The following is a 25,464-nucleotide window of genomic DNA, read 5'->3' as shown; positions in this document are numbered from 1 at the left end:
CCTCCTTGCAGCAGGTGCTGTACATTGAGCTCCAATGCAGATACTGTCCAGCACCAACACCTGTCTGGCCTCCGGTCACCTTCCTTTCAGGTGCCTGTTCCTCCTTGTGGGCTCTTCCTTCTGAGTTCACCAGGAGGTCTCTTACTGCTAAAAGTCTGAGTTTGCCTACTAAAATGTGGGCACCATTAGTAAGAGTCTGAGACGAGAGATGCAGGACTCCAGGCAGCTCTTCAAAATGCTGTTTATTGTATACAAGGTTTTAAAGCAGTCTTGGTTTGTGGGTGACAGAGCCATGCCTACAGTGGTCAGTTTCAGTTACAGACAAGCCTGAAGACCCTTTAGTTTTGGTTACATTGCATTATATATTTTTCTTTGCTGAGCATCTTAATACATAACCAATCAATATCTTTACTATTACCTATAGCCTATCATAACTACTATCATTGCCATATTACGGTCAATACTATCCAATCACATGAGTTAATATGTTACAGTTTAAACTTACAGTTGTTTTTCAGTTTTTCTTACAGCGGAAAATTCTTAGACCTTTTTTCGACTTGCCACATTGGCATGCTTGTTTGCTTATGGTATCTTTCTGCTTTTCCTAAGACCTATTTCTGCTTGGTAAACATATATTTTTGTTTGTGGTCAACATATCCTTTGCTCTAGTCACAAAACACCCTTCCAGCTCGACTTAACCTTTGCTTTCTTAGTTGCCCAGTAACGACTGGCTCAGCAGTTGTCAATTTAGACATCTATTATTCTTCTATATCAAAACTTGCTTCCATCTCTATTTCATTCTCAGATTCTACATTCAAAGAGCCTCCTGGCAAGCATACATATCTGGGAAACTTTCTTGTCAAACTTTCATCCTTTCCAACAAAGTGCTTTATAGTTTCAACATGTTACATGATAACTCAATATTAACAAACAGAATTTTAAAAAGAAATCCTGGAAAACAGAGTGTTTTATAAAACCATCACAACTTAACTGACATCAGACTGATGCACAGTACAGTGGTTGGTACTCTAGTATGACTGAACATACGGGAAGAAGTTCAGATGATGAAAATTGTTCCAGATAGGAGATGTCAAGGCACAATTCTCAATGTCGAGGCAACTCTATTTACTCTTAGCTGCTGTGGGTTCCACGTCTATGTCCAGGTCTGACAGAGCGCAGTAGAAGAGCATCTGAACATACTTCGTTGTTGTAGCTGTACTGGCAAAAATGTGTGACAGAAATTTAAATATATCTTAGACATACATCTGGATTTTGAGGATTTGAAAACACTATACAGATATTAGAAAAATCTTGAAACACCTTAATCGATAAAATTAGGCATAAGTTATAAATAGCTAAAAGCAAAAGAAGCCAATTATTAAACTGAAATTCCTGTTTAATCAGGTTTTCATCAACATTTTCATTGAATTGATAGCTGAATTCAAAGTATAAGAAATAAAAATATTAAAGATTTGCTTTTCAAGACTGCCTGAATTTGAGGACTGGTAACTACCCTTCAAGCCAATAATTAATTATTTCATTGTTTTTGAAAATCTGCGCACTCCTCTGATTTGGATTGTTCCATTCTTGGATGGAAAGTGAAGTAAAGATGTTCTGGTATTTCTGCCTTTCAGGGTATTAAAAATATTAGGTTTAGTATTCACAATCCTACGTGGCTTTTATTGAGCCAACATAGTTATGACACCTACATATTGGACTGTTTTGTACAAGTAAGCATGGTTTTGTTTTCAGGACCATGTGATAAAGCAGATGATCTCAGACATGCCACATACCAAAGCATAGCCAAGCTTCATATAAATAAGGATTTTAGGAAAAATTATTCTTTTCTTCTTCTGACCAAAGTTTTGACATGGTGACTGGGACATGATGTTGCTTACCAGAGAGCCAAAGTAGACATTTAGGTCGTTTTTCAACTGGCAGATAGACTCCCAAATAATATGCAGGAATGCCTGAGAGGGCAATACCAACACCAATAAGGGAATTGATTGTGTCACTGTAGAGAGGCACTATAATCAGGAATAGGGAACACAAACAATATACTATAGGGAAGAAGAGGCTAAGCTGTGAAGACAAAAGAAAAATACAGCAATTACTAAAGATGCAGTAAACACTCAATTGCAAAAATTCAGGCTTTGCAGATTCAAGTTAGACATGTCAATAATAAAAGTATGTACTGAATCTTTTTGACTGCTTACAGTCAGCATAATTTATTAACTTCTGTGTACACTGCTGAGAATCTCTTATTTGGTACACATGTGAGCATCTATTTCATTTTTTTTCAGGCCTGCATAAACTCAGTTCCTTTACAATTAGTAAAAGATCAACCTTTGAAAGAAGTACTTTAAGTAATGGGTAGCTTTCTCTCCAACTTCAGTTAAGAACTGTTACGTGTATTTTTGGTTGGGAACTGCCTCTCTAGACCTTCAATTACATTCTTGATGTTGTAGAACTAAAGGACTGATTTACAACCCTTTTTGTGGACACTTAACAAATATCGTATGACAAATAAGGGAAGTTGGGCTGTGAAGCTGATAAGAAGACTGGAGCACCTTCCCTACGACAGCAGGCTGAGAAAGTTGCGGCTGTTCAGCCAAGAGAAGAAAAGGTTGCATGGACACCTCACAGCAACCTTCCAGTGTCTAAAGGGGGCCTACAGGGAAGCTGGAGGGGGATTCTTCATCAGGAACTGTAATGATAGGATAAGGAATAATGGGTACAAACTGAAAGAGGAGAAATGTAGGTTAGGTATTAGGAAGAAATTCTCCACTGTGAAAGAGGTGAGACACTGGTAGAGGTTGCCCAGGGAGGTTGTGGATATCCCAACTCTGGCAGTAGTTCAAGGCTAGGTTGGATAAATCCTTGAGCAACCTGGTCTGGTGGAAATTGTCCCTGCCTGTGGCAGGGATGGTTATGTCTAGGTGATCTTTAAGGTCCCTTCCAAACCTTGACCTTTTATGATTCTATGAAAGTTTCAAAAACTTCTTTATGAATTTATTTTTCACTTTTTATTTTTCCTGTCTCTAGTAGTGAGCCTTCTCAAGGGTCCAGGAGTTGACATTTGAATTCCAGCTGAAATTGGTGAGAGTTTACTGTTATAAATACTTTTTTTTTCCTTATAAAGGTTAAAAATGTAAGTTGATGAATACCAACTGCTACATTTCAGAAAAGGAAATGGTGTATGTGTAGTTGTGGCGTTGACTAAGCTGGCAAATGCTGACAGGAATTAAACAGTCTTTGTGTAAAATCTGACTGTGATCCTTAGTAGAATCAGAGGCAAAACTGCCAATAAGGCAAGACTTAATCTTTAATCTTCCTCATATTTTGTGGGAAAGTTTGGAAATTGAGTGTGAACATGCTTCAGGAAAATTTAATCTGCTGTTAAAATTAGGAAGACTTCTAGCAGGAGGTGCTTAGAATATTTTATGCCTTTGTTCAAACGTTTTAAAAATTAATTAGGATGTGACACTTAAATGGAAAGAAAATATGTTTGTAAAAATGATGCAGGAGTTTAGGAAGAGAGATTGGCAAAGAAGAAATATTTGGGGGGTGTTAATTTGTAATTATCTTGATTTTTACTGCATCACTGCAGAGCCAAAATGCAGGTCATGGAGCCAACAAACAGGAGCCAGTGCATGGTTTTGTGTGCCTGCTGTGTGTTTCCATCCTTGCTTCCTGGACAATCACCGGATTAAAACTAGAAACAGGTTTTAGGAACACTTTGTTTCTGTGCAGTCACCCTTGCCTAACTGATAGTCAAATGCTCTTCTAAGTCAATCATTAAACTTGCACTTTACTCTCTATAACCACTACCCAAAGGGAGGGAACATTCAAAATATATTTGATAATTTAGGCTAACTTCTGTGTGGGCAGAATTGTGGATATTTATGGGCTTTGGATGGATTTTACTGTGTTTGTTAAATCATGTAGGCTTGATCAGAGTGTTAACCTCTCTGGAGCTTCCATCACCAGCTCTACTGGGTCTGCTGTTCTCCCAGGATAGGCTAAAAACCTCAGACATTTATTTATTCCTTATTTGTTTTGAAACAAAAATTATAATAAGTCTGAATGAAAGAAGAATAAATGGTGTATATCATTTCAATCTCACAGCAAAACTACCAAAACAGATGTTCTTGTGGACTCTTAATGGGTTTTGCTCCTTCATCTTGTATTTTGAAAGAATTTCTATGGCTAATGAATAATCTATAACTGGTACTGTTATGGTTGTGATATTAAAGGTCATATAAACACATGCATTAGCTGGCTTTTAGAGCTTTCTTCCTGACTTTTTTACTTACTTTAACAGGTCGTGGTCTATGTGGCTGAGTATATCTCAGATAGATTAGTCCTGCAATAGATAGACCCACAAAGAGCCAGTAGTTGAAGCAGTAATAATTAATAAGGAGGAAAACATCTTCCACAAGGAGATAAAGCAAAGTCATTAAGCCCTAGAAACAATAAAAAACAAAGACTTTTTAACATGAAAATAAGGACAGAGTGAAATTATAAACTGACCTGTTTCAACCTATTTATATGAGCTTAGGTATAAATATAAAAAAGCTTAGCTTTTTAATATAAATATAAAGCTTAGCTTTATATTTAAGTCCACTCATAAACTGAGACCATTAGAGTAAATTCTGTGCCCTGCAGGTGTGCTATACTGCCTGCAGAGAAAGACCTAAACCACCAGGAATTCAATGTCTATTTTAACAGATGAGCAGAAAAACTTCCCCTTTCCACATGAAAAATGTGAATGGTGGTATACTGAGAGAGTATAAATCAACTTTCAAACAGAGTCCCTGTGAGAAGAGTCTTTATAATGAGATTATAATTTTTAGTAAATTATTTGATGTTAAGCAGGATGACTACGATAATCTATTCATAAATGATATGTAACACAGGGCAATGGCAGACACCAAATAAAATGCATGCTCAAATACAACGATTATTTATGAAAATAATTTCCAGTAATTCTATAACACAAGATATCATTTGTATAGTGGCAACAGAAAAAAAGTCAACGGGGTTATAGGCATCCAATGGTAGAAATTTAATTTTAAGAGCTTTGTCACTCCTGTTATAACTACAGCTGTAGAACATCAGCCTACAGCAGGGTCGAAGAGATGTACCTGGCATATTCTGCTCCAGTGACACTTTAAAAGCTCACATAAGAGACATAAACAACTCTTGTCTATACCATTGCATCTTTAGCCATTCTCTGTTTTCTCAGCAATGCTATTGTACTTCTTAGTATTATTGTTTGGAGAGCATATGAACGAATCAAGGCATTCTATTTCCACTGGAAAAAACCCTCTATCAACACAAAATAACACCACTCCCACCCCCTCAATGAGTTTAAAAGTTGTGGGCATATGCAGAAGATGTCTCCAGGGCAGGAGAAGTCTGTGAGAAGTCCAGGGCAGAGCAGAGATGTTTTACCCGAGGTGCAAACCCCAACAGCCCAGCCAGGCACGAGGCTGGGGTGTCACTTACGTTGAACAGGAGAGCAGGGACCGGTGTGAAGCACTTCACGTGAATCAAGCTCAGACTGACAGGGAGGTGTCCTTCCCTGGCTCCAACATAGAAAAGCCTAAAAAAAGACTAAGGAAACTCAACCATAGGAAGAGCTTTTTGCTTCCTGACAAACCAAAGAAACAATTCTTTTATTACTCTGTTGTAAGTGCTGTTCTCTTCTTAAGTGGCTTTAGTTTATCAAATGGTGCTAATCATGAGAAGACATCTGATTGTAACAATACCTCCATCATAAATGTATGACTTGACATGGCAAAAATTACCAAACTAGTAAAGAATGCAGATTATAGGTTCCTCTTCAATTATTTAAAATAAATCTTCTATTCCATACCGAGATGCTGCAATAATTGATGAGTTTAAGCCACTATAGCAAGACATGGCCACTGCTATAGGAATTATCCACTTGGCATGACTAAGGGTTTCACCTGCAAATGTCTGTAACAGAAAAAAAATAATGGTGAGGCTCACTATGTTAGGCATATGGATAATTCTGAGAAACTCTCATGAAAACACATTATCCCAAATGTAGTGTCATAGCCCATGCTTTTTGATGACACCCAATAATGACTTTGGAAAGTAGAATTTGGAAAAGCTGATCAGCATCAAAATAAAATTGGCAGATACATTAAAAATATTAAAAAAAATCTAAGCCTAGATTAATTCAGTGATGGAAAAGAGGATGATGTATTTGCTTTAAAGTATTCTGACAAATCGCAGCTGTAGTAATCCATGAATTATTATTTTATTTCTGTATAAAATATTGATAAGGTTTTAAAAAACATTTCAGTGCACACTTCTGCACTGAAAATATTGCTGTGGTTGTGCAGCATTAAACATTACATACTGTACATTAGAATGATAACAAAAAAATACTGGTTCTCCAACAACCCAAACTTTCTATAGCTGCTTGGTCCTGGCAAAATCATCTTTCCTATGATGTAGTGTTAAGAGCAGGATTTACAGAGTATAAAAGACAATTTTTCAAGAGCATATTTATTGGATATATTCTTGATATGCCCTTTCTAATATACTGGTATTGTTACATGAAAAAAATGTTTTAAGCAGCCTTCAACATGATACTATTTCAGCTGTTTGCCAATCATGCTACCTGAAATATTCCTGTAGTGTCTTTTGTTTGAGTTATGTTCCACAACTTACCACAGCCACTGCATCACTTGTGAGGAGAGCTGACATGTCCAATACTACATAGTATGCTATATTAGTCAATAAGTAAATAATAGCTACAATAGGCATTGAAATTGCAATAGAAAGAGGTAAGTTCCTGCAAAAGGAAAATGGAAAAATTATTCCATGTTATTTAAAACAGAAATAATTAAATAGAAGATTGTTCCCAGAATGGATACCTCCATCACGTCTTGTAATCCATCATTTTGAATCATGGCGTTACAAAACAACACACAGCCATGTGTGAAACAATGCCATAAAAAGCTTAGTTTGTTGTTTGTGTGTCTGTCACAAGTTTAAAAAAAAAACCCTTAAAACATTCATACATGTAAATTTAATACACTGTCTGTTATATGCAGCAATGTAAGAGAGCTCTGAAACAATGAGATTTAAGTGCAGACTTAGGTATTTTCTTGATTGTGGCATTTTTTCCCTGACTCATAACCTATGCATGTCTCAAGACAAGATGGATTATATCAGCTTGAGTGGCTGACTCAAGCCAACTCCTACAGGGCTGACATCCCTACAGAAGGGGGGGAGATGATATTTGCCCATAAACAATAATGCTGAAGATCACATCATAAAAGCCACAAATCTGACACAGTCTTACTCTACTGGTGGCAAAAAATGTCTTGGAAAAATAATTCTGCCTAACTGAAGAGATGCAGGAAATTTTAGAGGGCCAGATGCACCTTTGCTTATCCTTGCTTCCAGCAGGGATTTGTTCTTCTTCTTTAAAAATTGTAGTCTGAAGAGGAAGATGTAAAATACACATATACAGGTAAATGATTCATTAGTGTGATGTAACTGATAAATGAGCACTATAATCAGGAAGAGTTCTCCTAATTGCTCCTTCATTTGAAGAGAAGAGAAAATAATTTGACTAATCAGAAACAGAGTGGCTTGTCCTGCCATCACCTGTCAGTGGTTCAAAGGGAAAGCCTGTGTTTACCTCTCAGGATTCTGCATTTCCTCGGTGACATAGTTGAGCGTGTCCCATCCTGAGTAGGAGAAGAGGGCAGAGTAGAAAGCCAGGGCAATCATCCCTGGGTTTGTTGCTGAGCCCTCAAACGGAGCTCTCAGGTTTTCAGTTTCCCCTGTACAAATGGCAGGTGCCAATTGACTGTTACATTTCAAGGATTGCAACTTAGAAGGGCACTACACCTCAAGTGCCAGCTAACCAAAAGGAAATAACACCCCACTGTATCCAGGTTTCATTACTGTATCTAAAACTGCACAACTTACATTTTTAATTAACAATCAAGAGAGTTTCAACCAGATGTTCAGACAGCTACACTTGCACAGGGAGAAAACAGAACATTTTCACACGTTTGTTATTTGGATGTGACTTTTGTAATTCTACCAGAATTCACTGAGTCCCCTCCTGACGTTACTGTTGACCCTAGCGAAGGAGGGAGCCATACCGAGGGCATGCAGCACCCTGTCAGCCAGGATGAGGCGCTTGGCAAACGCGGTTTCAGTTCCTGAATCTGTCTCATATTTCTTCCTAACAGCCGTGCTTTTATTTTCCCCAGATGAATTAGTAGCCACTAGAGGGGGACCTCCTTTAGTTTTCAGTGTGGTGCTCTGACCCACAAGGGGCTTCCCCAAAATTAAGGGATGAAATTAAAAATTTTTCCTTTCAAAATTCTGGTTTAGTTAAGCTCCATTGGTTGAGAAGACAACCTGCAGAGTGCTGCAAAATAGGCCAAATGTTAGTGAAACTGCACAAGCTTTCACTGCCGTGCTGGAAAGGGAAAGAAAGGCCTTACTGAGATTGCAGAAGGAAAGTCTATTATCTAATGAAAATGGAAGTGGGTTAAGTATCAGGAGAAGACAGAAATATGCTGAAACCTCAATTAGGAAAGGAAGTAATGTCTTTTTGTAGTCTTTTTTTTGTAAAATGAAAGCACTGATTCAACGAAGGAGTTTTTAGATACTACAAATGCAATTCAGTCATCGAAGAGCTGGAGAGTGTTTGAACCAAAGAAGAGAAACTATGAGATGTACACATACTTTGGAAAAGAAAATGGTTGGAAGGTAAAAGAAAAAAAATCCAAAATGTTCAAGAAATTTTTTTTTTTTTTTTTTTTTTTTTTTGGGTAAAGACAGCTCATATTCAAAATCAGATATATTTACAGTCCTTTAACTCAAGAAGTGTATCCAAGCACATCAGAAAGAATGTGTCAAGGGCTAAAACATCATAACTGTTCTATGCATTAAAACAGCTGCTGAGTTGAAAAGGGTCATTGACCTGACCACAGCTTCCTCCAGAAATCTACATCATTCCTCGTCTCAGTCTTTCCCGTATTTAAATGCTCAGTTCTGCTTAAACAAAGCAGAGATGAGACCTTTACTACCAGTAAAAGCTCTCAGCACTTCGTGTGCCTCACCATAATGTTCCCTCTATGCTTCAACCCTCCCTGAGCCCACAGAGCAATGCAGAGGAAACAAAATGGGCAGTATGTAGGACCAGAGGGAGCAGCCCCTGCACCCAGCAGCACACCAGTGAGCAGGAGGGGAGGCAATTTTGAAGGAGGCAATTTGAAAGCAGGGGTGGTGCTGCTACAGAGGTGACATCACAGAATCACACTTTTGCCAAACTGCAGCAGTTTTATGAGGGGAACTAATCCTTCCTGCAACTGTGACCCTTAAGCAATGCTTCTTCTCTGAATCTTCACCTCTCTGCCCTTAGGGCTGGGTTTGGTTGTCCAGGTTCCTTTAGACTTCAACCAGCTGGTCACAACTGACATGCAGAGGTAATGGCTAAACAAGAAAGCTTTCCTAGAGTCTAATGTGGCTTTAATGGTGTAACACCTGATGCAACTGCAGCCAAGGAAAGGAGGAGGCCAGCAAACAGAAATGGAAAAGAAAGCATGCTTGTTAGGTTTTATAAGCTAATTTAGCAGGAGAAAAAGAAAATTCCTAAACTGGAGAGGGAAAACCACCTTTATTTCAATGGAATAAAGATAAAGGCTATGCAATTTCAAAGAAAGTGAAATTGAGAATTTCAAAGAAATGAAAATGTAAGAACCTTAGTAATCTAAGCAGTAGAGCTAGAACTGGAGGAGAATTCACTGTACCAGAGGCCCAAATTAATAAAATCAAATCTATTGCTATATGCAAAGCTCCAAGGTAGCACCAGAATAAACTGTTCTCCAGCTTTGCAGTGTGTTCAGTTCAGTCCAGTTACTGCTGATAGGAGGTGGCTCATCTGCCCTGTGATGCCTTACAGTAACACCATGCCACAGTGATTCACAGAACTGCACTGTTGCAGTCTTCTCCTGTTTCTAGAAACAAAGATGCCCTCCCACAAATCCCACCTATGATTTACCCTCTCTGGTTCTCTTCTGGGCAGGGTGCTGTGGCTGGGGGGTGGTGCCAGTGGGCTGAGAATGGTAGTGGGGGGAACTGTGAGCACCAGTGCAAATTCTGTTTCCCTGTACTGTTACAGGACAGGTAGTAATGCATGAGTCAGACAGCGAGGCTGACTTTAACTAGTCAGCAGTAAAATGATGTTAATTCAGCTGCTATTTGCTATTCAGACCAAGCAGCACAGGACTTGGCCTGAATAATTAACCCCCTGTTGCTTAACAAGCCATAAAATACATCTGTTCTTCCTATGGCAGACTTTTTTTTTCCAGAATAAAAGACACTTCATATATAAGTGTTAAAGATCTCCCTACTTGGATTTTGAAATCATCATATACGATTAATTTAATGAAATTTAAGTAAATTAAAATGATTCTTACCTTTGCCAATTTTGTAAAGGCCAACAGATATCACCAAGATTAGAGCCATGACTTTGGCATACGTGAAAATATCTTGTACACGGGTACCCCACTTTACATTAACACAGTTAATAAATGTTAAGGAACCTGCAGAGAAATAGAATATGCATGAAAGGAGCACTGGATGTTTAACATCACTTCAGTCATATTTCAAACTTGTCTATCCAGATACCACTTCTCTTTCAAGGAGTAAAACTGAATCAAATTTCACCACTTCAGGACCACTCAGATTTAGTAAAATGAAATACCTGGTTTAAAATTTACACAATGGTTTTCTGTTTTCATGACAGTGGGTAAGACAAAACACATCAATTTTTGAACTTTAGGACTAGCTCCTTCTCCTTTTAAATAATATTTAAATTTTATTAAACTCAACAAGAGCTATTTACATGGAAATGATAGTATTTCTTTATATCCTGTATATCAAAAGTTTCTTCATGCTTGGACAACTTCTGCACAAACATAGTTTGCATGCTGTGAGAAGATACTGCATTGAGCCAGGCCAGCATGCTATTACTCTGTGCTCATGGTTTAGAAGTTTCCTCCTTTCCCCAAACTCTCTGCAGTCAGGCTTGTCCCTCAGCTGGCAGCAGGTCCAGCCAGGGGCTGAGCCATGTGCCTATCTGCTCTCACTCTAGCACACACAGGGCAACACAGACAACTTCTCCCTCTTGCCATCCCATGATTCAAAACAGAGATAGATGAGGAAAGGTGATGGTGTGCTTTGGTACCAGGTATGAAGCCTAGCTGCTGGAGAAGAGAGCAGAAAATGTGTAAATGTGGCATGGTCACCTAGAGTGCTCTCAAGCATAGATCAAAGTGGGATTTTTCTTATCTAGAAGTCTTGTTGGTCTTTCCTTCTGTTTCCTTGACCTGCCTATAATCTATACTTCAGTTTTGAAAGGAAGAAAAAGGGTTTTGTAATTCTCAAAATGAAAATAATTTAGAAATCATTCTATATAGTAAGGGCACTAGCATACAACCACACATGCTCAAAGAACTTCTTGCCTTCATTTTCATAAATTAATCTGTGCATATGACAGTGTCCTATTAGCCAGTTAGGCCAGTGAACCCATAGACATACATGTACCTTTAATCAGCAGTCAAAATTTCTCCCTGCCAAATTGTTGTAATTCTCCTCTCCTCTCTAGTAATACCAGCTCAAAACACAATACATATGAATAAAAGATTATTAATTCTTAAGAACATGCTTTTGATAGGTAATAATTATTTTCACAGAATGTAAAGAAATAGAAATTTAGAAAAACCTTCTCTAACCATGTATAATTGCAGTTCTTAACTTCTGGCAATCACTACTTACATACACATGCAGCTGCAATCAACCTGACTGCGTCATACGGCGGCTCACAGTGGGGAAAAATTGGCTGAACAATATAGTTAGCAAATGTGATTGCTATCACTGCCTGAGTTGTTGGTTCAATAATTAGCAAGGAAGACCAGAGTCTGATGAAGGCCACAAAGGCCCCAAATGCCTCCAGAATATAGGCATAACTGCCTCCAGATTTTATGATAGATGTTCCCAGTTCAACGTAACACAAAGCTCCAAACAGGGAAAAAATCCCACCAAGTGCCCAGATGATCAGTGAGAGTCCATAGGAAGCACTATACATTAAAACACCTCGGGGTGACACAAATATGCCAGAGCCAATCATGTTCCCTACAATTAAAGAAATTCCATTTAGTAGTGTGATTTCTTTTTTCATCTGCATTTTTTCACTTGTCTCTGCCATATTGTCCATTTCAGCTTTTGCATTCTCAGTTCTGGACTTTTTATTGCAGCATTTTTGCCAAGGGGTTGGCATCTTCAAATCACGTTACCTGAGAACAAGAGGAGAGAACATTTTAGTAATGCATGTGGCATCAGAGACGTGGATAAGATAATTAACATACAAGGCATAAATGATACAAAGAACAACTATTTTGCCTGATTTTATCTTGCAGTTCAGGAACAGCATACTAGTGAAGTTTTTTAACTTTCACAGTTACATACCTTTTCAATGCATAAATACGAGGCCACTGTCTGGTTATGGATTCTGAAGCTTTTGTTAACTCTCAGTTCACTATTATTATCTGTCTTGAATTTTAATTCTATGTTATGTTATTGAAAATATTTTAAGGAAGGAGGAGACACTGTATCCCGGGAAACACGTTCTAATTCAGCTGGAGTATCTTCTACAAGAATACCTCTTCCTAAAATTTGTTCTTATCTCAGAAAGAATTTTAATTTCATTATTATATGTTTTATCAAATGACATTCACTTGAAAACTGTTCTGCTGGAGAACACCAGAGAAAAGACAAAAAAAGAGCCTCAAAACATCTAATCTCACAAAATAAATGTTAATATGAGGGTAAAAAAACTTTTACTGCTGCAGTGAATAATGCAGCTTAGTTAGCTATTAACCTCACTTAACTCAGGAGAAGCCACTAACATTCAGAGGGATTGAGCCTGGAACACTCTGTCCCTGGAATGCTTCTGCTTAAGAGAGTCCAACAAAACATGCCTGTAAAAGCATCTCCCTCTGGTGCTCACAGGACAAGATCCAGTGTGCTGGGAGCTGGGAAGCAGGACCTGACTGCACAGCTCCATGGATCAGTCTGCCTTGTGCACAGCTCTGGGGCTGAGGAACCCAGGACTGCAGTGACTGCCTCAGTTCTTGGGTCTTGCTTATGTATAAGGGGGCTTAGACCAATGGCTACTTTTTGGTATCTGTCTCAAAAGACATTTGTTTCTCTTTCCCTTCTCCCCTCCACGCACACTCTAAAGCACTTCTGAAGATAATTTCCTTAAAATCCTATGATCTAGATCCAAGTTCCCTGAGTAGAACAAAGCTCATCCATTCAACACTGGCAAAACAAAACCCATTTGATTACAAATGTTTACACATTACATTTACACATTACACATGATTCATAAACTTGTGTTGTTAAACGTGGGTCAATGGCCAGTTTAAAACAATCTGCCCTCCCCAAACTTCCTGAAAAGTTTACTTTCCTTGTAAAGTATGGCTGGTTTAGCAACCCTGAATATGTTATAATTCTATGTCTTCCTTCCCAGCTTTTTTGATGCAACTCACTTCCCTAATTGATCAAATAGCGAACAAGGCCCAATGAGTACTAAAAATTAAAAGATGCCAAACTCTCTTTAAAGATTAAATGCTTTTCTCATCCCAATGGCACTTCCTCTAACCACAGGAACACTGTGGGAACACTGGTATAAACTTAAATATTAACTCTTGCCAAAAGTGTCCAAGCATGACTGTAGTCTCCCTTTTGTCTTTTTGGCCTCCTCCTCACACACACAAGTGACTCCTGTTACACATCATCCCTCTATGAATAAAAAACATCATCCTGTTTTGCAGGGAGAAATTTCATGCATCCAACACACCATTCATATATCTTCCCTTGAATTCCTGATGAGCTTCACCTGTTTCCTTCTGTGTGACAGAAAGGAAGAAAAAGTCACCCTCCCCACCCCAAAATACAGGCCAATACTTTCAGAACCTCCTGTCTCCATTTCTGTTCTTGATGGCTACATAAAATATCAGCAGAAACCTCTCCCATGATGGCAGCTGTTTGGAGAGTTCATCATGATAGTAACATGCTAAAAATCTGGACATAATTCTGTATTAATAGTCCTTTTCTAGCATAGCTGGTTTAAAATGACTGTATGCTTCTTATGCTTGATGTATGATTTTTATTTTTTTTTTCAGATTTTTAAATGTGAGCTCTGGCTGTGAGCTGAAATGCACAACTATTTCAGTCAGCACAGCTCAAAGGGTGTGGGAATTTAAAATGCAGTTGTTACCCAGGTGATGTTAATGTGGAGCTATGCAAGCAGTGATCAAACCCAGGGGCTATCACTTTTCCTGAAATGAAGTCTCATTGATCAGTAAGATACAGTTATTTTCCTGTAAAAAAGAATACATCAAGTAATTGGTAGGTATGGGTAACTTGTGTACATGGTATCAAACCTGAACTTGGATGTCTAGTACAGAGGGCCTGCTAGCTAAAGGAAATTTGATCATTTAAACTGGCAATGCTACTGAACTCTAGTAGCACTTTTCAATCTGCAGCGGTCATGACAGCACTAAGGTAAAGTTTAAATTATATTCTTAAGTAAAAAAATGTTTTGCATATTTTTCTCTTATCTCTTGTGCTACCAGAAGTTTATTTTCAATTTCTAAAAATGTGTAGCCGGAGCTGTGTAGGGAAGTATTTCTTCCATAAATAAGTGACTGCTGATTAAAGCATTATGAAAGAAAAACAGTTAGAAGAAACAGTTCAAAATTCAGTACTTTGAGACATGTCACATTAGCAGAACTTTTACCCAGTCCCTCAAATAAGTCCACAAATAGGTATGGCCTGAGAACCAAAGGGTAAGAGATTCAGTTTCCATAACCAAGATGTGCAACTTCACTTTAATTAATTTATATAATCTGAAACTAGAAATTTTTGGACAAAATTTTTTCAACAGCTTCTGCCTGTCCTTCTCCAAGGACCAAGACAACAGTAATATTTCTAGCACTGATTTCATTCAGTGCCATCACAATGTTGGAGCAGTTACTGATTTCTTTATTCAGGACTATGTCCTTAAATAAACAAGATTCACTGAGTCGTGACTGATGCTTGTTCTCAGCAAAGTTTTCATGCTATTAAGAAAATTAATGGGATATAGGACATAGTCTCCTGTACAGATCTCCCTGTATAATAGCATAAGAATAATTTTTTTTGTCAAGTGTATAAAGAATTTACTGCTTTTACATTCCAGGCAATGATGAAAACTATTCAAAGATATGCCCAGTGCCTGTTGTCTCATTCTTTACCTCATTTATAGCTTCTGCTATTTTTTTCCTACTGAATCTGGTCAATAGTTCTTCCTACTGTTGTCACTATTACTTCATCCTCATGCCCTCATGTTCTCTTTCTGGGACCATCACCGTTGCTTCTACCTTGAACTGGTGTGCCAAGAAGCTTCAGCTGAGAAGCCTACATGTTCAAGAATGCTTCAATAGCTCTTCTCCATCATTTGGACATTTAGGTCACATTTTGAAGGTGCACATAATCCAAGTGAGAGACAGCAAAAGCTACTGAGAGAGCTTACTGGGGACAACCATCAGAGCTGTAATAAGGTGATTTCTTACAGAGGTGGCCATTTTCAGTCATAAAATCCTGTATTATAATAGATGAAAAATATTTATGGTGAATCTTCTAGCATTCAGAGTGGCTTTCTGAGACCAGAAAGTTTTAATTTATGTAGTAATTTAAAAGCTGAGGTTCTTTGCATTCGCTTTTAACATGGTTGGGTATTGTGATGATAAAAGTTTATGGCAGTGAAATTACCAGTACAGGCATTTTAGTAACTCTTGAGTATGAAGTCTGAAGAGCAAAGCATAAAAGCTTTCTGATGCTAAAGAAGGTCCTTGGTGTCTTGGTCCCACGGAGCGGGACAAGCAGAAAGAGCTATTGGTTTCTGGAACCAATGTGCCTTAGAGGCCACAGCAGGCTGAATGACACAGCTGCCAGCACTTGCCTCTGCCTTGTGTCAGCAAGTGAGCTCTGCTACACAGCTTCAGAACCTATTTTCATTCAGGTCTTCCTTTTTCTTAGGCACTCTCTCAATAAATAGAGGGAAATTTTCCTCTTAGGGAAACACAATGCCTTGAGAGCCCAGACAGCCATAATGGCCCTAAATCCTTTGCAGTTTCATGTTTATCTCACAGCTGTATATGCAAACAGCAAGAGAAAGGACCTTGGAGACCAACACCTGAGAAGTTAAGTTAATTACATACAGGTAATTCTCAAAAGGTTGTTTCTTAAGCCACTGTCAAAAGTCATACACAAAAGTGAAGGAAGGGACAAGTAGATAGTAGTTGAAAACTGAAGTTGAAATCAAACACAGTTCTTCCATAAATTACTGTAGGGCTGGTTTGGTAGGGCAGGATTTTCTCAGACACTTCCCATTCTTCAGGGGTCTACATTTCATGAGTGATTGCTTCCTTCTTAAGGAGGTAATTCAACTTTGCCAAATGATTCAAGAAGGCTTGGCTAGGGAAGTGCTTATGTACTTCCATAGGAACTTACAGACTTGTGCAGTCTTACAAACAGCTTCCAGAGGGACTGAGGTGCCTCTATTTGTTAGAGCATTTAGCAATTCTCATATTTTAATTCAAGAAATATTAGTAAATCAATAAGGTCTCAGAGATGAATTATTGCTGCCTTCAGCAGATTCCCTTGGAAGCTGAGGGCATTTAGAAAGTCAGCTCCTATGAAAGATGTTGGAACATGCTGACCATCAGATTTACACCTCATTTCATGGTCTTTTGTTTCGGTGAGTTTTGTCTACCTCCGCAGAACTTCTCAATAATGAAAGTCCACCAATGAACCAGGAAAAGTCAAACCAGCTAAGAAAACTGATAAACTCCCAATATTTTCTAGTTTCAGTCAGAAAATTACTGAGATTAAGAATAACATTTAAAATTAAAATCTAGCACATTTTAATTATGTGTGTATTAGAAATCAATGTGCATGTAGAAAGCCATTCTAAAAGTCATGAGCAATCTCTTATTTTCTCTAAGTATATTCTGGGCAATTTTCTCCTGCCTGTACAAGATTGGCCAAAAGTTAAAAAACCCCAAACATATACATTTATATTAATAGCTATTGGAACATGAAATCAGATGAGCAAGCAGTTTTCAACATGACCAAAAATGTGTAGTTCAAACTTCAAAACACTACTACTGAGTATGAGCATCAACAGGTCTCAAAGGGAGTATTCATACTTGTACTGTTGGACATTTCCCAATGAGGAAAGCAAACAAAACAAGATTATGCAGTATGAGGAAACAGCATAAAATAAAATGCTCTCAGAAATTATAATACTAAAAACTCAAACAACAGCAACAAAAAATCCACTTTGATCTCATCTGAAGCAAGTATTTCTCACTCAATAGGAAACAAGCATATTTCCTTTTGGATTTCAAATTCTATGTTTATAAAACATTTAATGAATTATTGCTTCACATGCATTACTAGGGTCACAGATGGCCTTTCCCACAGGAGGGACTTGCTCCACCCCCAGCGCTACATTCCCACCCCAAAACAAATCACAGAGGAGATTTGAGAGAAAAGCTACTGTAGCCCAAATCTAAGGAAAGTATTAAAAAGAGAAGCTAGCAGCTTACCAGAGGGTAGGTGACATGCTTGCTTCCTTTAGCAGAAAGGCTGCTGGAATAGAACAGTGCCTCTCTAAGGCTGCTGCTCTAAATAAACACCTCTGTTTTACCAGGATAGGTAAGTTAACACCCATATGAATAGCCTCTTCTCTCACTTTAGCCTTGACTTACCTGCTATTTTTATTACAGTGGCATGAATATTAAAATCAATGAGAGCTTTCAAGAAAGATCCCAGACTCTCCTGGAATGTGGTTTCCCCAAACAGCCTCAACTGAGGTCATTAGCAGGCAGAAGCAGGCAACTGCTGCTCTCTATTCCTAAGAAAGTTGTGATAAAAGTAAAACAAAAGGAAAGTTGGGGGGGGGGCGGGAATCCTTCATCCATATGTCACTGAAACCATGAATAGCAGTCTAATTCCTTCTTGCTGATTTAGAAAGCCTCCATGTAATTTTTACTAACACTACACAAAGATGTTTATTCTGGTGGCATAACTTGCTAAATCAGAAAGTCTTTCAGAGGGATAGACTAGCAAAGAGCTGTAAACTGAAATTAATAGGTATTATTTAATTTCAAACAACTAAATGTTTTTCTGGGTTTTTTCCCCAAATTTTCTTCTAAGTTTAATCTACGCATTGTTAAATATTAATCAACTCAATTATTTTTCTTATTTTCAGAATTATAGATGTGTCTTTTATAATAATTTATGACATGATGCATGAGACACAAAACAGACTGATCTGGTGTTAGGATCTTACTTTAATTAAATAACCTTTAAAAAAACCCCTAGGATAAAAATAAGCAAAGAAAGAAATTATTTACCCAGTGTATTCAGTTAGTCTTCTGAAGTAATAGGTTGCCCTGTGATGTCCTGTAGCAAAGCCAGTATGGTATACAGCATACAAGTAAACATCCAGAAAATAAAACTCTGCTTTTTTGGCAGAGTGAAAAGTTAATAAATGCAAGATTTAACCTGGGATTTTTGTTTTCCATGAAGAATGATGTACTCACGTGCCAAAGGGCATCTGGAAGGAGCTGATCCAGCAGGTCAAGAGTCTCGTCACTAGAGCTGAAGCATCAGATAACAGCACTTCATCGGACTGGGCCACTAATCCACACAGGAAAGTAAAATATTTGAATCCAAGCACAGATATTCCTCCAACACACCTGAGCAGCCCAACTAGAAAACAAGCAGGAGCATAGAATCGTGTTGTACATTCCATTCTGTAACCCACCGTGACCAAAAGGAATAATAAAAACAACACAAATCTTTTAAAAGCTCCTCCTGCTTCTTCATTTAAAGTAACATCTTGTATAAACATGCTTTTTGTGGTAGACTGAGACAGCTATACAGTTAATGTTTACACAGAAATGGCTGTGTTTCTTTAAACTCTATTCAAAGCAGGTGTAGGACAAATTCTTTGAATAAACAGTTTTCAAGTTGTTTTATCTATGAAGGATGAGAGCTCTCTAAGTCTGCCTGCCTGAAAAGATTGCACAATTCCAGCTGCCTGCAAGTTTGTGGTTACGTACATTATAATGTAGCAATTTTGGCAATGGGATTGTTTTGCAGGGTTGTTGTTCCTTGTTGGACAAACAGAGGCTGAGCCCCATGTTCCTTAATCAGGGCCTCTGTCATCTTAAATTCTTTTTCTTCTGCCAGGGCAATGTTCACAAACTATAGCCTAAAGCCCAGAATGTATATTTTTTAAGAATGTGTAATTACGTTCACTCTGAAATTCGAACTTGAGTTTGTCCTGTTTCTGATCTGGGGCACCAAACTGGTTTTCTGATTGTGTGTTATATTGAGGGACTTTGCTATCAGACCGCCTTTATACTGTCCATTTATTCTGCTCCTGAGCCAGCCTCAGCCCTTCCTTTCAAGTCTGTAGAAGCTGCATGTTCAAACATGAAACAGAGTATTTTCTTTGTTAATGTCTCCCACATTTCTATTGGTCTGACCCTCATGGTTACACACTACTGGACGTTTGCCATAGATTTACAGGAACAGCACATAAATCAACATTGAGCAATCATAAAGCATGCACTGTGCACAAAAAGGATTTTTCCTGAGCATTTATTCTGTAAACACAAAATATAATTCCTTTGCCAAGGAAGATTACATTTAATCTTGCATTTTAAGTTAGCAAGATGGATAATGTAAAGAAGTGAATGTGAATGCCTTTGTAACAAGTTTCTCTTACTCATTTTTACAGTATTTCAGGACTTGAGAAGAATGTTTACAGTGAAGCTTCTCCTGTACCAACTTACTGTTCACAGAAATTCTTCTGTGTCTTAGTTACATATAAACACACATTTCCTGATTGAACAGCAAAGTAAGGCATGCTTGCCTGACTAAACCTGTGGCATTTTCTGCCCACACTTCCATTACTGTTCAGGAAAGCTTTTCATACTCTGCACTGGAAACAAGGCTACTTCAATCATTTCCAGAGCCCTCCTCATTCATACCATTGCTCAGCTGCCGCAAACAGCTCAGTGATGCCCTGCCAAGTCCTCTGCTTCCTCCTGTTCCATAACTCTGCCCACTGTGCCTCAGCCAGCCCGGGCCCCTCCAGTTCTCATCCACAACAGATGCACTTACACTGAACCCTGACTGAAAACACACTGCCAAACACTCTCTACCATTACCAATACCTCTACCATTAGCTGCAAGACACTGAATGACAAACAAAGGCCACCATGAGCGTCATCTTGGTAAAACCAGATCTTTACTTACTTTGCCATGAAGTTGATGCAGGAGAGAATGTAGCTCACAGACCAACAAACTTCTTCCAACCCTGTTAACTTCAGGTATGGCAGCAGAACACAAGGAGCAGCCACTACTCAGTGACAAGGTGCTAAAATACCATACAAAATCTAATGCAAACAAACACTAAATAATATGTGTAGTCCTATGTTTCTATTTTCCCCTGTGTACATATAAAAAGGTATTTCTACGTGCACATTTTTAAAAGGCTTTCAGCGAGCTGTTACAACCCAGAGAAAAACCTTTACTGTCAGTCTGAAACATCAGTAGCATTTCCCCTTGGAGTGAAAAAGCAGGAAAATCTGTTAGAAATTGCAATGAAGAAATGAGGAATGTACAAAATACTGTTAAAACAACTGTAAAACAACAGAAGTGTCAGACGGTGGCTCATACTGACTCTCATGTGTGTCACCTCCATAAAGCCTTTGCTCTGTGTTAAGGCCAAGCACACAACCTCCACCTCTCTTCCCCCATGCTGATCTCAAATCATTCTCCTTATGCCCTTGTCTGTATCTCTCAAGCCCCAACTCTGGCTGCCTCCTCCTCCCTTTCACTCAAGGAGATTTGTGTGTGCCTCACACACTGGAGAGGGCTGGTTGATGTTGCCCAGAGTGGTAGTGTCTGATGCCCTGGAAACATTGAAGGTGACACTGGCTCTGAGCAACCAGGGCTCTGGGCAACCTGATCCAGTTGAAGATGTCCCTGACCATGGCAAGGGCTGGACAAGCTGACCCTTAGCAGTCCCTTCTAACCAGAACTATTCCATGATTGTACTCCAGCATGGAGAAAGGCTCAAGGTCCAAGGAAAGAGGAGGGAAATTGGCCTGAGTTTTTATACTGAATAGCCTCAGGGTTTCCTTGGAGGGCTGGGCTTTGGCTGGAATGCTCATGGCCTTAGATACATGGGCATATTCAGAGCTGGGGGTGGAAAATTACTTTTCTGCAGCTGTGCCACCTCATGGTGACGGCACACACAGAGGAGCAGCCCATAGCGATTGCAGCAGTGTGACAGCACCATTCCTGAAGGTGACTCCATAGGGCCACATTTAATTGTAATTAAGGGAAACCAAACTAGTTCTGTACTGACAGGCAGGAGTCAGCAGGGAGACTTTGAAAGCTGCAGGATGCTCTTTTCCTTGACATAGCTGTCTTACAGTGGGTCCTCAGGAAAGTTCCTAATACATGAACAATTTTGGACACACATTGAAGAAATGTTACTCGCCACCTTGCAAGACACAAATATTATTTTAAGGACGAATAATATTGAACAATGTAGTTAAATGTGATGTGCAGTGAAACACAGCTCTTGCACCAGCTTTCCTTAGACTTCTCCCTGCTAGACATCATTAGGTCTACTCTGGGAAAAGCACAGCCATTCATTGCACCATAGATTGCTGAAATCAGGGCTAACTTGAATTTTTCAGCTTCCAGAGGGAAGTGGGATAAAAGGCAAATAGCCAGTTTATGTCAAAAACTTTATTAAAAACAATTTTAAACCGCTCCTATCCAATAAACTATACATTGTATTCTTGTGATTCAGTTCATAAAATCATAAAGATATTGAAAAAAGTAAGCTGTTGGCAACCAGTAATGACATTGAAACTTGAATCATTGAAATGGGGCAGGTCTCACATCTCCATAGGTTTTGAAACAACCATCACTTAGGATTTTTCATTTATCTGCTACTTTTTATACAGTAATTTAGGTATATTTCACCATTCTTGTATGTGGAGTTTGGATTTTCCCAAATTTTAAATAGCCTGAGCAGAAACTGTAATTATTTATAGCGCTTGCAAAAATAATCTGCCTGCGCTGTGTTCTGACAAATTAAAACAAGTAATTTTTTACTAGTTTGGAAGTCATCTAGATAAAAGTCACTAAGGTCTTGTGAAAGTAACTGAAAAAATACCACATACCTTTTCCTCAGGTGGCCCCACCTGTGCCTCAACATCCTTCAGACAAAAAGGACAGCAGAGATGTGATCTGGGGAAGGTTAAGGCAGGTGATAGCAGAAGAGGCCGCTGCACATTACTTCCAGCATGGCAGAGCAGGACATGATTGATCTCTGTACAGACCCAACTACTTATGTAGCTCATCATGTAAATACCAAAAGTAAAATTGAGTTAGAAGTTTGATCTAGCAACATGACATGAGAAGTATTTATAGCAGATGACAAAGGTAAGGGGTGGTAAGATGGCAGGTGACAAAGGCAAGGCAGGTGACCAAGGAAATGTTAGGTATTAAGTGAGGATGCCCTTATGTAAGTTCTTCCTGGATCTCATCCGACTATGATTTCAAGAACAGCTGAAGTGGTTATAACCAAACAATGCAAAATGCTATAGCTGCAGCCTTTCTCCTATATCACTTCTGAGCAGAACAAAGATGACAAGCACAACATCCCTTTGGGCTCCTCTTTGGACTAAAATTCTTCTTATGCTGTGGTCTGAGGCACTTGCTCTGGGAACAAAATGGGAAAAAAAGCCAAAAACAAAACAATAAAAAGTCCTGCAAAAATGCAATATAAACTTCCTCCCACCTACCACCCCTCTCCTGTATGCACACCAGCATGGCTTAAGGAAGGAAGTTTATTATACACACAGCAGAACAGCCCTGGAAAAGAGCACCTAGATTTCTTTTTCCCTCCTCTGTGAGAAAGAGCAGATGGAATGAGAAAAACAAACATGCCATGTTAAGATTAGGTGTCTCAATCCTGTGAGGTGAAAGGAAAGGATGTGTATAAACACCAGATATGTAAAATGGTGAACCTTTAATGTTTTTGTCATGTATAAACAAAATACTTTTTACAAAATCAGAAACTGTCAAGTGTTTGTTTTTATGATTACACTCCAAATTATTAATTGGTTACTGACCAAATGCAGGCTAGAAGAACTCAGGGTCATTTCTGACACTCTTACAAAGGCACAGCAAAGACAAAGCTGCACATAAATAAAATACCATATTAGAAACGAGAATCATGTTGTAAGAAATATTCACATGGCTTCATAAAGAAAGAATAAATTTAAAGATGCAGTCTTTGAGAATTAGATACAATATCTGGATAAGGCTGAAGTCCTAGCTGTTTGTTATCTTTCAACTTCTGTACTATAATTCTGGCAAATTCCTCTCCTTGGCTGTCTGAAGTATCAAGCAACTGTCGTACTTTTGATGTCCTTGTAGGTTTGGTGCTTATAAGTTCATAATCTTCTTTCATGAGTAAAAATCTTGATAGAAGAGCATCCAGTGATTGATTCAAACATGCTTCAGTCATCTGATCAATAATTTCTTCTCTTTTACTTTGGATCCATTGATGAGCTACATTCTTTTGTATGGTTTCCAATACAAAATCTGAGATTCGAAAGGATTAGAAAAAAGGAAGGGATGGTAACTGTCAACAAATATTGCTACAGAACAAAGAACAAGCTGAAAAAAACCTGTTAAAATGTTCCAATTTGACAAATTTAATGGTTAGAGTATTTATTCTATCTGAATTACAGAATAATTTAGGTTAGAAGGGACCCTCAAGAAAGTGATCTGATGTAATGGCCTGCTCAAAGCTGGGCCAACTTCAAGGATAACTCAGGCTGCTCAGGGCCTTGTCCAGCTGAATTTTGAGCATCTCCAAGTGTTGGTACTTCTGCAGCCTCCATGGGCACCCTGTTCCAGTGTTCAACCCGACCTGGTACTAAAAAGAGACAGGTGGTAAATTCACTTTCCAGGGGGATTTTTATTGAAGATTACTGAAAACATCCCTGTGGTTTCCTCGATTTTTTCTCAAGGTGAGGTTTCACACAGTGAAAGGGTGTTGATTCTTGTATTTTCAGAAGAGGGATGATGCAATAGATCTTTATAAAGTTGCATGTTATTGTGTGGCCCCTCAAAAAATGTATCTGAATAACTACTCATTAAAGTTTCCTTTTGTTAACTTTTGTGTTAACTTTTAACAGTTATTTGATGCATAAAAATACAGTGTAGTGGGCTCCTAACTAACACAGAGGATCATTACAGGTGAGATGCTGACATGGCTGCTGCTTCTCTCAGCCCCACCATTACTAAATGGATGACTGGAAAGCCTAAAATGTGAAAAGTGACAGGCAACAAGGTGACTTAGTTTGAGCTAAGTTTTCCTCCTGTTCTGCTGGACTGTAGCACTGAAACAGCAGTAGCAAATGGAAATACTATGAGCAGAGGGAATGGGATAAAGAAGACCCATGGCAGTAGGAATCTGATTAGGGGGAGAGAAAAAAACTAGTAGCTACAGGTACCTGCATTTGGCCACATTTTACACTGTTTTTGCTTACTTTGTAATATAAGTCTACAAGGACAGAATTACTTAATTCTGCACTCTTAATTTGCAATGTTTTGTTTTCATGTGCAGGTGATTAACAGTTCCAGTTTCCATTTCATATAGACAGACATTCAATGTTAGAACACTTATTGTGGGTGTCGGAATCAAACAGTGTTTGCTGTACCTGAAGGAATCGGTGATGACCGCAGCATGTGGGATGCACAACTTGGGGCATCTAAAATACCCCTGGCAGGTGAGAGACCAGCACTGTATGGATGCACAAGGAGTTTGGCACTTTGAGTTACAGACAGATTTTCATCTGTGCTCTGGCTGCTAAGAGAGTGTAGACATCCAGAATTTCCATCTTAGGAAAAAAAAAAAAAAAAGACAAAAAAAGAAAAAGAACAAGCTGTATTACTTCTGTGTACAAATAAAATACACCCATCGGAGACTACTTAGACCAATTTCACAGAAGAAGTCATAAACCAACTACTTTTACATCATATACAACAGATTAGTCCTTACACTCAAATTCTGAATACATTTATGTCCCTCATATTTTACCAAGGCCTGACTATGGTTTGGGGTCCTGCTTTATTTTAAAGAAATATCAGGAGTATAAATCTGGCAGATGTGAACTTCAACAAAAAAGCTCTGTTTGAGAAAAATTTTTGTAGGGACTAGAAGAACAAAAT

General features: G+C 38.5%; 2 protein-coding genes across 3 annotated transcripts in view; both read right to left on the bottom strand.

Annotated features, from left to right (window-relative positions):
• Window positions 1-253: 253 nt before the first annotated feature.
• On the bottom strand, window positions 254-19,115 carry LOC102039652 (Y+L amino acid transporter 2-like). Of its 2 annotated transcripts, none has more exons than XM_005422881.2 (10): window positions 18,729-19,115; window positions 11,848-12,365; window positions 10,488-10,613; window positions 7,688-7,832; window positions 6,709-6,832; window positions 5,882-5,985; window positions 5,512-5,608; window positions 4,317-4,466; window positions 1,899-2,082; window positions 254-1,213 (listed from the first exon to the last, which is right to left on the bottom strand). In XM_005422881.2, the coding sequence occupies exons 2-10, from the start codon at window positions 12,347-12,349 to the stop codon at window positions 1,122-1,124; spliced, it is 1,524 nt and encodes a 507-aa protein (XP_005422938.1). In that variant the 5' UTR covers window positions 12,350-12,365; window positions 18,729-19,115; the 3' UTR covers window positions 254-1,121. The 2 variants fall into 2 exon arrangements, with proteins under 2 accessions (XP_005422938.1, XP_005422939.1); XM_005422882.2 differs by having other exon boundaries at window positions 18,885-19,115.
• Window positions 19,116-22,158: 3,043 nt separating this feature from the next.
• The window catches only part of RIPK2 (receptor interacting serine/threonine kinase 2), a gene marked incomplete at its 5' end in the record, with an annotated part of 20,717 nt that continues 17,411 nt past the window's right edge, over window positions 22,159-25,464 (bottom strand). Inside the window, 2 exons of the mRNA XM_005422880.3 lie at window positions 22,159-23,829; window positions 24,954-25,133. Coding sequence (XP_005422937.2) covers window positions 23,504-23,829; window positions 24,954-25,133 — 506 coding nt within the window. The remainder of the gene's footprint in view (window positions 23,830-24,953; window positions 25,134-25,464) is intronic.

This window comes from Geospiza fortis, unplaced genomic scaffold (assembly GCF_000277835.1).
Source record: "Geospiza fortis unplaced genomic scaffold, GeoFor_1.0 scaffold7, whole genome shotgun sequence".
Taxonomy (NCBI): domain Eukaryota; kingdom Metazoa; phylum Chordata; class Aves; order Passeriformes; family Thraupidae; genus Geospiza; species Geospiza fortis.
The sequence above is the reverse complement of the archived record's forward strand: the minus strand, read 5'-3'. Positions and strand labels throughout refer to the sequence as shown.